This window comes from Dromiciops gliroides, chromosome 4 (genome assembly GCF_019393635.1).
Source record: "Dromiciops gliroides isolate mDroGli1 chromosome 4, mDroGli1.pri, whole genome shotgun sequence".
NCBI classification, from domain to species: Eukaryota; Metazoa; Chordata; class Mammalia; order Microbiotheria; family Microbiotheriidae; genus Dromiciops; species Dromiciops gliroides.
In genome coordinates this window covers 444,519,425-444,536,194 of record NC_057864.1, presented here as the reverse complement: position 1 = coordinate 444,536,194, position 16,770 = coordinate 444,519,425, and the positions used below count along the sequence as shown (strand labels likewise).

The window sequence follows — 16,770 nt, the reverse complement described above, 5'->3', positions numbered from 1 at the left end:
TATGATCAGAGAATCATAGGCCTAGACCTTGAAGAGACTGAGAAGCCATCTATTCCAAGCTCCTCAGTTTATGGATGTAGACCCTGTAGTCCATGGAGGTTCAACTTGTTTCCCAAGTTTGCACATGTGATAAGTGACCTTCCCAAGATCCTACATGTGATTTGAACCCCAACCCTCCAAACCTGGTCAGTGCTCTTTGCCTTGTGAGCAGTCCTCCAAGTCAGCTCTGAGCAGCGGTGCTCTCTATAGCAGGAGGCGGTACCTGTGTACACAGTTCATGAACAAGAAGTTATCCCATCCATGTATGACATCAGAGGGAAGGGGCATGAGTAACAGTAACTGGTACCCACACTCACCCATCCCACTGATCTTCTGTTGACCTACCCTCAGGCCATCAATGTAATTCTCTCTCTACCTGTGGAAAAAGCTAGAGGACCCATGTGAATAAGAATAATTTGGAGAGTACTGAGAACATCCAGCGATATGCTAACACAGTTAGCTATTAAACCTAGTCTTTTAATCAACGATATAGGTAAGTTCTCCATCCTAGCTGCGGATGTCAGCTCCTAATAACACTCTGTGTTGATCAAGTGCCTTTCACTTGAAAGGGCATCACAATACCTTGGTGAAGCAGGCATTCATACTCCCACTTTACAAATGGAAAAAAAAATAGTATGTCCCCGGTCAGTGATGTGGGAGTACACCGGATCGTTATGATCATTTATTTCCAGGACTAGGAGCTCCAGTCTCCTCTCTCCTCTCTAATAGACAGTAAGGAGTCCGATCAGAGACAAATAAACATGGAACTATCAACAGCTCACAATCTGTGGCTTGGGCAGGCTCAGCTCCCAAGTGAGGTCGTTTAGAAGTGAAATACTTAACCCAAACCACATAGGTATGGGTAGGACATTGTAGGATCCAGTTTGAAATGCTTTGGGTTCACGTCTCCTTTGCCCCGTCAGAACCACGGCAGGTGGTCAGAGTCTCAAATTCCACCAGTGTGGTGGTCATCAAAGGAGAAGTCGGGCAAGGCCAAGCCTTGGAGACCATCTCTGGCTCTCAGTATCGGTAGAGCACTGGGTTCTTCAGGTAAAGGGTCAGCTTTTGGGCCACCTCTTCCAAATCATTTCTGCTGACGTACTGAAGCATGTTGGTCCCCTTGATGAAAAAGTGTTTCAGGTAGTGCTGGTTCACACACTTGTACAGCTTCCGGACCAGGCGCAGGAAGGCTTTTCTGAAGACACGCCAGTCTTTGGTACGTGGGTACTTTTCACAAGTCCAAAAGAGTACAGTCTACAGAGAGGAGAAAGGATCAAACAGACTAAGTAAATTGTTGAGCCGAAGGTATGTATTTGAGAGTTCTGAATACACAAGGTACAGAGGCCATAGCTGTCATATTCATTAATTCATTCAGCAGGTATTTTAAAGCACCTACTAAGAGATGCAAAGCACCTACCAAGAGACGCAAAGACAAAATGAAACTGCTCCTGCCCTCAAAGCGATTACATTTTATTGGAGATTCACCATGAGACAAGTAAAGTGAATACAAAGTATGTACTCCCTAGTAATAGAAGGTAATTTCAAGAGAAAGACAATGCTAATTCCTGGGAAAGATCCCCAGGAACTGCACGTAGGTTAGGAAGGAACACCTGAACTGGGTTTTGGTTTTGTTTTTTTGTTTTTGTTTTTGCAGGGCAATGAGGGTTAAGTGACTTGCCCAGGGTCACACAGCTAGTAAGTGTCAAGTGTCTGAGGCCGGATTTGAACTCAGGTACTCCTGAATCCAGGGCCGGTGCTTTACCACTGCGCCATCTAGCTGCCCCCTGAACTGGGTTTTGAAGGAAGTTTGAAGTAAGACATTCCAGATATGGGGGAATACTCCTTGCAAAGGCAGGGAGGTAGGAGATGGAATGTTCAATGTGGGGAACAGCTTTCAGGTCCTTTTGATTGGCACAGAGAGTGGGGAGCAATAGGAAATGAGACTGAAAAGGAAGATTGGAATCAGACTGTTTAAGATGACCTTAAATGGATTTTCTTTCCTTTTCTTTCTTTCTTTCTTTCTTTCTTTCTTTCTTTCTTTCTTTCTTTCTTTCTTTCTTTCTTTCTTTCTTTCTTTCTTTCTTTCTTTCTTTCTTTCTTTCTTTCTTTCTTTCTTCTTTCTTTCTTTCTTTCTTTCTTTCTTTCTTTCTTTCTTTCTTTCTTTCTTTCTTTCTTTCTTTCTTTCTTTCTTTCTTTCTTTCTTTCTTCTTTTTCTTGTGGGGCCATGAGGGCTAAGTGACTTGCCAAGGGTCACACAGCTAGTAGGTGTCAAGTGTCTAGGGCCAGATTTGAAATCAGGTCCTGCTGAGTCCAGGACCGGTGCTTTATTCACTGTGCCACCTAGCTGCCCCTTAAACAAATGGTTACCATTTTTTTGCCTTTTTTTTTTTACTGTGTGTGTGTGTGTGTGTGTGTGTGTGTTTATGGGGCAATGAGGGTTAAGTGACTTGCCCAGGGTCACACAGCTAGTAAGTGTCAAGTGTGTGAGGCCGGATTTGAACTCAAGTCCTCCTGAATCCAGGGCCTGTGATTTATCCACTGTGCCAATTAGCTGCCCAAGTGGATTTTCTTAATTAAAATTCTGAAGAACTCAAGATTGAAAAAAAGCTTAATTAATAGAAAGGCAACAGAGAGTAAGAGAATAAAGACCTAACCTGAACCCATAAAGCCATTTCAGGCTATCTTTTCAAGGACCAGGTCTGTGAGCTAGGAAAATAGGTTGAGTATTCATAGGGGACCTTGTTGTGATAGTTATCATTAGAGCAGAGAAGGGGTCCTGGAATACACAAAGGTGATTCTTGGTCAGGGAAAGAAGGAAAACATGACAGAGGAAAGGAAGTCTTCTGAAAGGAGGCTGTGGCTATAAATACATATATGCCCTATATATAAATAATACTATAAGGAAATAGAAATAGAAATAATAATATAAATACATATGCCCTAAAAGCTTCTGAGCCCCCATTAAGAGGGAACATTTACATTATGGACCAAGGATTTTTTGTAGGCAGGGGTAGACAAGGAAACCATCACACAGAGATGAATGTATTAGGTTCTTTAAGTATTCTCAGCCCCTGACCCAATGCAGTCAATTAACCAATATTTGTCAATTGATCGATTGGTTATCTGTGTGCCTATAAGTAACTGGCACCCTTCTCCGAAACCACTGGACCTTCTGTGGTCAAGAATAAAAACCAAAGCTACAGAAGAGACAATCAACTCATCTGGGATGGTAGAGTCCATTAGGATTTTGAGGCCTGTTAAAAATGATGGGGATTAGGGGCAGCTAGGTGGCGCAGTGGATAGAGCACTGGCCCTGGAGTCAGGAGTACCTGAGTTAAAATCCAGCCTCAGACACTTGACACTTACTAGCTGTGTGACCCTGGCAAGTCACTTAACCCCAATTGCCTCGCTAAAAAAACAAAAACAAAAACAAAAAACCCAAAAATGATGGGGATTAGGGGGCAGCTAGGTGGTGCAGTGGTTAAAGCACCGGCCCTGGATTCAGGAGTACCTGAGTTCAAATCCAGCCTCAGACACTTGACACTTACTAGCTGTGTGACCCTGGGCAAGTCACTTAACCCCCATTGCCCTGCAAAAAAAAAAAATAATAATAGGGATTAGCTAAATATGACATAGCCAAGCAGCCAAATGTTGGACCAGAAACTGAGACAGAGGGATATGAGAAAGATATAATCAAATGAGATGTTTACCTGGGGTAGGTAATGAGGTAGGTGGCATAGCCAATAAAAATCCTTAAAGGTAAATTGGAATGGGGGGGGTCAGCTAGGTGGTACAGTGGATAAAGCACCAGCCCTGGATTCAGGAGTATCTGAGTTCAAATCGAGCCTCAGACACTTGACACTAACTGTGTGACCCTGGGCAAGTCACTTAACCCTCATTGCCTAGTCCAAAAACAAAAAAAAAGGTAAATTGGAATCAGAATGTACTGATGGCATTATATGGTGTGGGCAATGCTTTGGATGATAATATGAGCACTTCCCAGTGCCCCCTATGCTCCCAGTTGTCTGTGTGCATGCATATATATGCATCAATTTAGACGTCTCTGGTCACCATACATGGGAAAGGGAATGAGGTAGGGGTATGGCAAACCTGTAGTGAAATCCTAGCAAGGTTGTTGTGTGTCCTTGGTAGGGAGCTGAAGTGAATCTCAGAATCTCAACATTGGAAGAGGTGTCAGGGGCCATCTGGTTCAAACCATTCCTGATGGATAACTATTCTATAGTAATGCCAAGTAGTTATTCAGCTTCTCTTGAAGACCCTCAGTGAGGGAAAACTCACTACCCATTATGCTTTTGGGCAATTGTAATTTTCAGGTAAATTTTTTGTAGAGTCAACTAATATTTGCCATTCTGCAACTTCCTCCACCCGTGGCTTCTAGTTCTACCTTCTGGGACCAAGCAGAACAAAATTAAATCATCTAATTTTTTTTTTTTTTTTTGTGTGTGTGTGTGTGTGTGTGTGTGTGTGTGTGTGTGTGAGAAGGGCTGAATTAATTGAATTCCTATCTCAGAGAGTTGCCTGCGTAGGGAAATGAGAAGTTAAAGTAACTTGCTCTAGCTCATTCGGACTGTATGTGTCCCAGATGGGACTTGAACCTGGGTCTTTTATTGGCTTTCTCTTCATTACACCACACTGCTTCTTCCCCATTGTAAATAGTTGAAGAGAGCTAGCACATCTTAATTCTTTCTTTTCTTAGGCCCCAAATCCCTACTGCCTTTGTCCTACGGAGGTTATGATATCCCTCCTTTTTGAATTTATTACCCTACCATAGGTCTTCTGTGTAATTCTTTTTTTTTTTTTTTTTTTGAGGCAATTGGTGTTAAGTGACTTGCCCAGGGTCACACAATTAGTAAGTGTCAAGTGTCTGAGGCTGGATTTGAACTCAGGTCCTCCTGAATCCAGGGCCAGTGCTCTATCCACTGCGCCACCTAGCTGCCCCCTGTGTAATTCTTACAGTATCCTAGATTTAAAGTTGATCTGAAAGAACTTTGTAAGGTCATTTAGTTCAAACTATCTTCATTTCACCAAGGAGGAAATTAGGGGTTAGAAAGAGTTTCACATAGCTGGGAAGTATCTAAGACAGTCTTTGAATCTATATACATCAAGGACTCTGAGTCCAGCATTTTATCTACTATGCCAAGCTGTGTTAGTTCTTCCTAGGGCACAAATTAGAACATTAAGAAGGAGAAGGATCATTGAATCTTAGTTAAGCAAGCCCAAATGGTCTATAGATAAAAGAGTGCCCCCACCACACCCTCTGACTTCTCCAAAACCCTCATCCAGCACTCATACCTGAAGATGCTGGGATGTGATGGCGGGTCTATTTCCAGGACACCAAATATCCTCTTTCATCTGTCTCAGGACCTGATAACATATCTTTCTGCAGCCGCCATCATCATCTATCCCCTCCATCAGCATGTACTCAGCTCGGTCGAAACCCATTTGCCAGTGGTAGCTGGAGCTAGCCATCAGGTTATACCCGAATGACTGCAGGGTAAGAGAAATGGGAAGAATGCAATCAATGAGTGAGAAACCCATCTCTAGGATGGTAAGGAAGTCCCAGGATAGGGAAGGAGAACTAAGAGGGAATTTCCCAGCTAATCTAAGAGATCTAAATGTAAGGAATATGAACCTGATGACACATTACTTACTAGGAATAGAAATTGTGATTTCATTGATATAGTAAACTTTCAGATAAGGAAACTCCCTTTACCAATGCAGGTAGAAGTACCTCCTCTATAATTTATAATTTGAGATAGTTGCCTGGGGCACAGAGAGGCTAAGTGATTTACCCAACATCACACAGAAAATCTAGGTCAGAGGATAGACTTGAACCTGTTTCCTGGTTCCAAGGTCAGTTTTCTGATCATTACATCACTCTGACTCTCCTACATTGTTGGTTTTTGTTTTTGTTTTTTTTGCAAGGCAATGAGGGTTAAGTGACTTGCCCAGGGTCACACAGTTAGTTAAGTGTCAAGTGTCTGAGGCTGGATTTGAACTCAGGTCCTCCTGAATCCAAGGCCAGTGCTTTATCCACTGCTCCACCTAGCTGCCCCCTGACTCTCCTACATTAAAGAGACTCCCAGATTTGTCCCTTCCAGGAAGGGAAGCTAATAAGAGGGACATGAGGTTCATAGGATATTTATCTTTTTCCTCTGAATCATGTACATTTAGTCCTTTGGAATTCCTTCTTCACATGGCAAGCAGAACTCAGTCCTTCAGGTTATCAGTTGGTCTTTTAATAGTCGCCCATTGTCTAGTGAGTTCTACAGAAGCCCCTCCCACCCTAGCCCTTGGGACTTTTTATTTTTGGTAATTATTTTATTTTATTTACTTTTGGTTCCAATTTGTTTTCCTCCATTACTTTTTCTACCCATTGAGAATATAAAGTCATGCAAAACATTTTCCCACATTAGCCATGCTGGGGGGGTGGGGAGTGGGGTGGAGAAGAAGAAGAACAAGAAAAATTAAAAGCAAAAACACTTCAATTTGTACTCAGAGTTCATAAGGCCCTGGTACCTTAACACATTGTACTTTTTCCCGAGAAGGCCAGCGTGAGAGACATCGAGGCCAGCGAGCTTTTTCACACCAACGGTTGAGGATCTCTATCACCGGAATCAGCTCTACCTCCACCTGAAACTGTGATGTCTCCACAGCTAATCGAACCATGGGACCGAAATTTTCTACTATGCTGACTTCATCTGTTGGGAAATACCAGAGCAATATGTCAAAAAGAGAAAACCTTGCTTAATGCCAGCTACCAGAGAGAGACGGAACTGGCACCCATATTCCTGACAATAGGTGGAACAGTCTTTAATAACAGGGAAGAGCATTCAGGGGTGAGACACAAAAGACAGGAGAAACTGAGAAACCGGGAAAATGTTGCCCTAAATATTACCCAAAGGACTCTGCTTTTTTGCAAACCTGCAAAGCAGTGATTCTTAACCTGGGGGCAAGGAACTTGTTTTGTTATTTTAAAAAATATATTTTCATAACTATATTTCACTATAATTGATCCCTTGGCAATCCAATGTATTCTATTTTATGCATCTAAAATATTATTCTGTGCATAGCAGAGAACAGAAAACTATGAACAGGGAAAGAAAGAAAAGCTGGACAGCTTTGAAAACAATGTGTAGCATTTGTTATATAGTTTTCCTTGAATAGAAATTTATTGTTTTATATTGAATCTGCTCTTATGTTCTGCTGTGTCCATGGCAATGTTTTTTCTTTTATCATTTTGTATTTGTCTAAAATAAATTTTAAAATTTACAAAACCTCCCCCATATTATTCTGAGAAGGAGACCTTATAGGTTTCACTAGACCACCAAAGGCTCCAGGACATTAAAAAGAGAGCTAAGAATATTTGCTTGAGAGGTGCTTTGTAATAACTGAATGTGTCATACTTCAAGGAAGTGGAGTCAAAGTTCTGCCTCCAAGATCTGGCTCTGATGCTTAATTTTGTTACTTGTGGTAAATGACTTCGTCTTCTCAGAGCCTCAATTTCCTCACCTCAAAATGATAACATTAATATTTGTACTACCTATATCCCAGGGTTGTTGTGAGGAAAGTGCTTTGGAAAACTTAAGCTTTTGTAAACCTATAGTTACAGAAGCTATCATCAACTAATCATGAGCCATAAGAATTTGTGGCTCATTCCATACTCCCCTTCCTTCCTATGCTATGTTGATTAGTTATGTTATCTTCTTTCTAGGGTTCAAAATCCTTCATAACTTTTCCTCCATCCCCTATATTTCCAGTCTTCTTATACCTCACTCTTGACTACATACTCTTTGATCCATTGACACTGACCTCCCGACCATTCTATGAACAAGACCCTCCATCTCTTGAATCTGAACATTTTCTCTGATTGTCCCCAATGCCTAGAATATACTCCTCCCTCCTCATCTCTGTCTCCTGTTCTTTTTTTACATTGAAATGTTGATGTTTATTTTTTAAAAAGGAAAAAAAAATTAAGAGAGAGAAAGTTGGAAGTAACCTAAAAGGCTCAACCTGTATCTGAATAGAAATTCCCCTATGGCACACCCTACCAAGGTCATCCTGTCTTTGCCTAAAGATATCAAGTGAAGGGAAACCCATTGCCTCACCCCTCACCCCCAGACAGTCCATTCCACTTTTAAATGGCTCTCCTTATCAGGAATTTTTCCTTACATTGAACTTGAAATGTCTCCCTACAAATTTCACTTATCATTCCTTGCTTTTCACCCTGAGGTTAAGCATTTGGATGGTCCAATTGATAGAGTATTGGACTTGGAGTCAGGAACTCTCAAGTTTGAATCTCACCTCAGATATTTGTGAGCTATTTGACCCTGGACAAATAATTTAATCCCTCCATACCTCAGTTTCATGGAAGAAGGAAATCAAAACAAGGAGGCTAGTGTCACTGGATTGCAGGGGCCAGGGCAAGGGAATGAGTAAGATATGAGAAAACTGGAAAGGTGGGAAGGGGTCAGGTTATTAAGGGCTTAAAAAGCCAAAGAGGATTTGATATTTGATCTTGGAGGTAATAGGGATTCTCTGGAGTTGATCGAATGGGAGTGAGGTGGAGTGGAGAGGCAGTCTGACTTTTGCTTTTGAAAGAGCAATTTGATTGCTGAATGGAATTACAGGTGTTCAATAAATGTTTATGGGCTGATGGATTTTCACAGTACCACAATAAATGATTCTGATAAATAAGCCAGTCCTAAACTCCTAAATCCTACTTTGTTCTTTCCCACTTTTATAGACATCTACACTTTTTTTTTTCCTTCACATAAAGATGACATTTTCCTGAATCAGTGTCTATCACTGTGCTTCACCTTCCTTGGAAAAGTCAAAATGACAAATCTGACAAAAATTAACATAACATTCATATAATATGATCATACCTAAGTACATTAGAAAGGTTGGCTAAATGACACGTGATTCTCTGAAAAGCCTTGGATAAATCTTTTTTTTTCTTCTTCTTCTTCTTCTTTTTTTTTTTTTTGCAGGCAATAGGGGGTTAAGTGACTTGCCCAGGGTCACACAGCTAGTAAGTGTCAAGTGTCTGAGGCAGGATTTGAACTCAGCTACTCCTGAATCCAGGGCCGGTGCTTTAACCACTGCGCCATCTAGCTGCCCCCGCCTTGGATAAATCTTATCTTGACCTGATGATGGGAGGATCACCCTTTTTTGCCATGTGTTCTTTATTGCAGTGACTTGGGAGCACTCAGGTGGACATGCCTGCATCTGGTCATTTAACAAAGACTAGGGGATTGACTTTTTAAGGGGTGGAGGGTTGGGGAAGTAGTGACCATTTGGGAACCTTGTAATTTTGATTATCTCTCCCTCAAACTAAAGGTCTCAAATTGACTTTTCATTTAATCAATATCTGCTGGCTTTGTTTCATCTCCCTGCCAAGCCCCAAACCAATTCAATTCAAAAGCAAGCACTGATTAAATGCCTTCTAGATGTTGGGAACTGTTAGACACTGGATATACAAAGCCAAAAAGCCAGTTCTAGAACTCAAGGAGCTTGCATTTCTATACTGGAGCAGGGGAGTATACACTCTATAAATGGCTACGATATAATGCAAAGTAATTTGAGGAAGAGAGCACTAGCACCCAGTGGGATCAAAGAAGACTTCATAAAGGAGTTGGCCCCTTGTAAAAGGTGTCAACTGAGATTGAACTTAGAATGAAGATAAAAGTTTAGAAAGGAAGAAACGAGGAGGGAACATAGGATCCCAGGTCTAAAGCTAGAATAGACATCAGAGCTGTTGTTGTTTGTCTTTCATTCTCCAAGAGGATCATGACATTGGGGAGGTGATCTCATGACTTGCAGTGAATTGGATTTAAGGGAGGGAGGGCTGTGCAAAGTCATGAGCCTCACTCTCTCCTCCAGAGCCATGAGTCCAGTGGTGAAATATCTATCAGCATGACTGGAGATGACCCTGGATGTTTGAGGCAATCAGAGTCAAGTGATTTGCTCATGGTCACACATCTAGTAAGTCTCAAGTGTCTGAGGCCAGATTTAAACTCAGGTCCTCCTGACTTCAGGGCCAGTGCTCTATCCACTGCACCACCTAGCTGCCTATTTTGTGTGTGTGTGTGTGTGCGTGCATACATGTATATATGTATGCATATATGTGCATATACATATATACATATGTGTATACACATAGATATCTACATATGTGTGTATGTGTATGTATATAAATTGGTACTTTGGAAGGTTATGGCTGTGAATTTGTAATTTCAATTTATTTTGCTCATTGGCTTCACTTACAAATGGGGAAGGTTATATGGCTTGCCCAAACTCATAGAAGGAGGAAGTATCAAAGGTAGGACTTGAACCCAGAATCCTTTGAATCCTAAACTACTGTTTTTCCCACGTACTAGGGAGCTTACTACAGAAGTAGGGAACAATCTGTATAAATACAGGGGGTGTGTGTGGGGGGTAAAAGATGGGATGTTAAAATGGGAAAAAAGCTAATAGCCCAGTGTGGCTATAACAAAGTTTGTGAATGGTAGTAGTAAGAAACTGGGAAGGTGGGAAGCTGGGTGGGAACCAGATTCAGTAGGTCTTAAATAATATGTTGAAGGGTTTGTAGTATAACTTAGGAGTAATGGTAAACGAGCAAGGCATTGACATGAGAAACATGCTTCAGGAAGATTACTTTGGCAACTTTATAGAGGATGGATTGGAAAGAGGAGCAACTGAAAGAATGGAAGCTATTGAGGAGACTATTATAGTAGTCTAGATAGAGAGAGAAAATTTCTTAACTATTATTTACGTTATTATTTTTTAAAGTTTATTCTTTTCTTCCCCCCACCCCGGTGGGGCAATGAGGGTTAAGTGACTTATCCGGGGTCACACAGCTAGTAAGTGTCAAGTGTCTGAGGCCAGATTTGAACTCAGGTCCTCCTGACTCCAGGGCTGGTGCTCTATCCACTGCACCACCTAGCTGCCCCTCCCCCATTCTCTTTCTTAAAGTTATCATCTTCACTGGATTTAATAGTCACCTCAATGCAGATGACTCCAAGTTTCTAGGTCTCACTCTCTCTATTGAACTACAACCTTGAACTATAAACTACCTCAAACTCAATATTTCCAAAATAACTCATCCTATATATAGCTACACTGCCTCACAGACAGTTCCACAGTCAGGGGAAAGAGATTTAACTACCCTGAAAACTTGACCCACCAAGCTTTTTTTTTTTTTTTTACAAGCTATATCTATGAAATGTTTTCTAAGAAGTGTTCAGAACAATAACAGCTAGTATAACTTCTTACATTTTGAAATTCCACCATAAACACACATGTTATAATTCCTTTAAAACTTACAAAGCGCCTTTCTCACAGTAAACCTGTAGGGTAGGTCTCTCAAGTATTATCACCCTCAGTTTACAAACAAAGGCTCATAGACGTAGAGATATGAAATGCTTGGCGGATCGAGTGGCTAGCAAGAGTTAGAGTTGGGACTTGAGCCAGATCTTCTGATTCCAAATCCTGTGCTCTTTGCACCAAGGTAAGCTGATTAATCAGCTCCCTTCTGGGGGCTTATTCTACGAATGGTCACTCAGAACCCGAGAAAAGTGCTTCTCTACTCAGTGAGTTTCATCGCAACAGTGTTAATTCAAGCTCTAGTGTGGATAATAGGACTTTTGTTCTGTGCTGAATAGTGGTAAGCTACTGGGTTGGAAAGATAACATGGAGGAAATGTGATAATATAATACTTATGAGGCCTTCATTTGAAGGTCCGATGTATCTATGGGGTGGGGGTGGGGCAGCTAGGTGGTGTAGTGGATAGAATGATGGGCCTGAAGTCTGGAAGACTCACCTTCCTGAGTTCAAATCTGACCTCAGACACTTACTAGTTGTGTGACCCTGGGCAAGTCACTTAACCCTATTTGCATAGACTATATCCTGTTTTAGGGGGAAAGCCAAAATATTTCACGGATGCTTTCATTTAAGGGATGAAACACTGTGGCTCTCTGTAGCTAATAAGGTGAACCTTTTATAAGCAAGAGAACTTGGTAAAAAGAACACTAGATTTAGAGGCAGAGAGGAGCGAGATTCCAATCACGGCTTTATTACTACTTGTTTGAACTTGGACCATAATTAATAGCTAACTTTTTTTTGCACATTACTGTTTTCAAAGCACTTTACATTTATTATCTTATTTGAGCCTCATGACAACCTGGGATTCTTGCTATTATTTTTCCCATTCTAGAGATGGGGAAACTGGGACTGAAAGTGGTTAAGTGACTTGCCCAGGGTCACCCAGCTAATAAGTCTCTGAGGAGAAATCTGAACCTAGTCTTCGTGGCTCAAAGTCTGGCTTCTCTGTCCACCATGCTCCATTATACGCTCTTAAGAATCACACCTCTCGGCTTCAGTTTCCTCATCAGTAAAAAGAATGGATTGGACTAGATGACCTTTATGGTTATTTAAAGCTCAAAATGATCTAATTCCAAGCTACAAATTTCTTTTGTATGATCCTATACTCACGAGAGAGGTTGCAGGTCTTAACTGAGTCTTGCACCAGCTTCAGGAAGACTTCAAGGACCTTTGCTGGCATGATATCTCCTTCCATAGTCACATCCGTTTCATGCCACTGCCGCAGAGTCTTCAAAAACTGATTTATCTCCAGCCATTGGTACATTTCTTCAGGATCCCGAATTGGAGAGAAGAGCTTGGAGCCACTCACAGAATAATACCGCCATCGTCGGGTCTGGCTCTTTTTATACCCAAGTAGTCCTTTAATTGGGACTGTAATGACAAACTGGGTGGGTGCCAAAACCTAGGCAAAGACAGAGAAGAAAAAGAAGAGAGACAATAAGAGAGAGGGAGGGGGAATTTAAGCATTAAGTATGAACTTAAGTATTTAGTAATAATACTTAAGGGGGGGCAGCTAGGTGGTGCAGTGGATAAAGCACTGGCCCTGGATTCAGGAAGACCTGAGTTCAGATCTGACCTCAGACACTTGACACTTACTAGCTGTGTGACCCTGGGCAAGTCACTTAACCCTCATTGCCCTGCCCCCCCCAAATAGTAATAATACTTAAGGGCTAATAATTATTAAGTATGAACTTGGTGTTTTTGTAATAATAGTAGCTACCACTTACATAGTGCCTTCAGGTTTGCAAAGTGCTTTACAAATATTATCTTATTATATCCTCCCAACCAATGTGGGAGGGAGGGAAGGATATTATTATCTCCATTTTACTGATGTATTAACTGAATCAGATGGGTTAAGTGACTTGCCAAAGATTACATCATCAGGAAGTGTCTGAGGCAGTATATGAATGCAAGTCTTCCTAACTCCAGGTCTAGTTCTCTGTTCACTATACCACTTAGTTGCTTAATGTGCTTAATTATGTATATGTGATACCCCCCTAATAAGCTCCTTGAAGTTAGAGACTGTTTCACTACTGTGTTTATAATTTTAGTGTCTTATACAGTGCCTAGAAAATAGCTGGTGCTGGGGCGGCTAGGTGGCACAGTGGATAGAGCACCGGCCCTGGAGTCAGGAGTACCTGAGTTCAAATCCAGCCTCAGACACTTAATACTAGCTGTGTGACCCTGGGCAAGTCATTTAACCCCAGTTGTCTCACTAAAAAAAAAAAAAAAGAAAGAAAAAAGAAAATAGCTGGTGCTTAATAAATGTTCATATAGTTTAGTTGAACTGAATTCAATGGTTTGGGGTGGAAAAGAACTTTTCTAGTAAACAAACAACAAGAAGAAGGCAAATAATATCTTGTTTAAACCAGTCAAGTTTAGAAGAGATTTGGTTCATTGCCTTCCAATGCAGAATCATGCTTTCTCCTTCTAGTCTCCCATAGCAGTGTTTGTACCTATCCACTGCATTTTTTTTGCATTATTTTGAATTATGGTTGCTTAAGGACTCTCCTGATTAGACTATAAGTGTCTTGAAGGTAGGGTTGCATCATTTATCTTTGTCCTGTTCTCAGGACCTAGCACAAGGTTTATTTGAGTTGGTATGTATTAAGAAGATTGGCCTGAAAATTCTGAGAAAATAATGGTTAACAATGGGAATGGATGATGCCTACCTCCCTCATCCCTTACTTTTCTCCCAGGGTTTCATGATTGGAGCTATCTTGGAACGCAGAATGAGTCAAAGGGAGAATAGTAGCCATAGGGTATGCATTTCAGTTAAATGTTTTATAAGAAACATAACATTGAGCTTCAATACAAACAATATAACCTGCTAACTTTAATATTAATTCATTTCAATGCATAATATTTCCTAAAAGAGGAAATATGACATAGTAGATAGATAGTCAGATTAGGAATCAGAAAGATGTGGTTTCAAGGTCTTATGCGCATCTACACATTCTGACTGTTTGACCAAGGGAAAATCATTTAAATTTTGAGTGCCCCAAGCAAGTATATAAGTCTTTTTTGGGGGGGAGGGGGCAATGAGGGTTAAGTGACTTGCCCAGGGTCACACAGCCAGTAAGTGTCAAGTGTCTGAGGCTGGATTTGAACTCAGGTCTTCCTGAGTCCAGGGCTGGTTCTTTATCCACTGTGCCACCTAGCTGCCCCTCTATGACTTCTAAGGTCCCTCCCAGGTCTAAATTTCTGTTCCTATTAACCTTTAATTGGTACAACAGCTGCTTCTATACATTGAGGGGGAAGTGTTCTCATGAGGCAGTCCATCCAGGAAAAAAAAAAGTGTCATAGCACTTTTTCGATCTCTTCCTCTAAATCTGAATGGATTCTATGCTCATTCTTTCTCTTTCATTTTTCCTTTTGTGATTGAAATTAGTATATTCTCATCTTCTGTCTCTACCTTTCCCCATTATTTCATAAAAATTCTTTGCTAATTCTCTGCACTGATCATAGTTGTCCACAATGTTATAGTTTTTCATAGCAACATTGTAAGTAATTTCAAGAAAGAAAGAAAAAAAAAGAAGCTATTTAAATATCCAAAAAAAGAAAAAAAAAGGATAGACTTGTTGAGAAATCTTCTTATATCCTGGGCCAATAGGCTAATGGGGTTGACAGGTAAAATCCAGAAAGCAGTGGGAGAGTTTAATGGAGCCCATTATTCCAAGTCATCCCACCTACACTTTGGTTATCCTCATTCTTCTCTTGCCTAAGCTTTGCCTCTGTCCCTGGAACCCCCTTCCATGAGGGGGAGGCCAGTACGGGAGAAAATGGGACATCACGGCCAAGGTATAAGCCTCCAAGAAAATCGCCCAACATATATTCCAACAGGAATCCCCATGATGGGACAATCAAGAAGTAAACATCCATTCTCTGACTGAACACCTCCAGTGAGGAGAAATCTACTACCTCCCAAGGCAGCCCTTATGAATCTGGTGAATGACATAGTGAGCCAGAATAGGCCCATCCATCACCATATAAATAGAAACAATCAATATTTTTCTGTGAGAACAGAAAGGAACTCTACTTAGACAAGAATATATAGTCTGTATGTGAGTAGGATGTAATGTTTGAAAAATGGTATGGATGGAATAGTCACAGAAAAAAAGTTTATTGGAGTATTAATCTCCTTTTTGAGTACAGTGATAATTTTTCAGCTTTTTTTTTTTTTGAGGCAGAGTTAAGTGACTTGCTAAGGTTCTCACAGCAAGTATATGTCTAAGGACAGATTTGAAATCCAGGGCTGTTGCTCTATCCACCGTGCCCTCTATTTTCCCCCTAGCTCTTTTTCCTAAGCTAGCCCTAATTCTGGGACCTATGTAGTTGCCCAATTCTTAAGAGGAACAGAGGGAAAATTGAAAACTGGTCTTGAGACAATGACTTATGTACTTGTGAGATTATTCTGAATTTAATGAGGAAAAACAATCTACCCACTAGAAGTATTCATAATTTCCCATGAAAAGAATTTGGGCAGTCAAACTGGTAAACTGATGGTCTAAGTGAAAGAATAAGCTGATGAACAGAATAAGGTACAACCAAAGAGAAGATGAACATGGAACACATCACCCTGAAGCCCTCAACAGAATTCAGCCTGGGCTGAATCCAATCATCCAATGGGGTACTGAAGGATCTATGCTCATTGTGAAGAGTAAATCACCATGTATGGGATTTGGTTGTTCTTTTCTCTGGGTCTGAGCTCCCCAGCCTTTTTCTTCAAGTAAAGTGCTTGTTTAGAAAAGGACAAATTTCATAGCAGCAGATCATACCCTTTCTTAAAAAACAATGGGCTGATGTTAGGATAGGTTGAAGCCAAATTTAAATGTGTGCTCTGGAGTATGATGACCCGATTATTGAAAAAAAAAAAAGTAAAACAGGGAAGTCACCATCACAATATTATTTCATTTAGCTTTGAATGAGAAATCAAGAGGGCCTGTCTTTAAGTACTGCAATGCTAGACAGAGTAAAGATGTTCAAGAGATACTTGAATTGTTTGAAATCTAGAATGAAATCAGATAATTTTGTATAGCCAATTGCCGTCAGTTTCAAAATCAATTTTTTTTTTCAGGGCAATGAGGGTTAAGTGACTTGCCCAGGGTCACACAGGTCCACCTGAATCCAAGGACTGTGCCACTTAGCTGCCCCGTCAGAATCAATTTTTGCAGCAGGGGGCTAGACTTGTTATTATACTAATATCGGGAACTCTTAGGTAAGGAAACTCTTTTTGCCAACGTAGGCCAGTGTTTTCTCTGCAATTTATTTTTAGTCTTAGAGTTTCCTAGAGCTTTGAGAGGTTAAGCAACTTGTCCAGGTTTG

At 40.8% G+C, this 16,770-nt stretch overlaps 1 protein-coding gene across 1 annotated transcript in view; it reads right to left on the bottom strand.

The window, feature by feature from the left end:
* Positions 1-326: 326 nt before the first annotated feature.
* Positions 327-16,770, bottom strand: part of MAB21L3 (mab-21 like 3) — a 33,356-nt gene continuing 16,912 nt past the window's right edge. Inside the window, exons 3-6 of the mRNA XM_043963453.1 lie at positions 12,556-12,847; positions 6,580-6,761; positions 5,353-5,547; positions 327-1,293 (exon numbers count right to left, since the gene is read on the bottom strand). Coding sequence (XP_043819388.1) covers positions 1,060-1,293; positions 5,353-5,547; positions 6,580-6,761; positions 12,556-12,847 — 903 coding nt within the window. The 3' untranslated portion in view covers positions 327-1,059. The remainder of the gene's footprint in view (positions 1,294-5,352; positions 5,548-6,579; positions 6,762-12,555; positions 12,848-16,770) is intronic.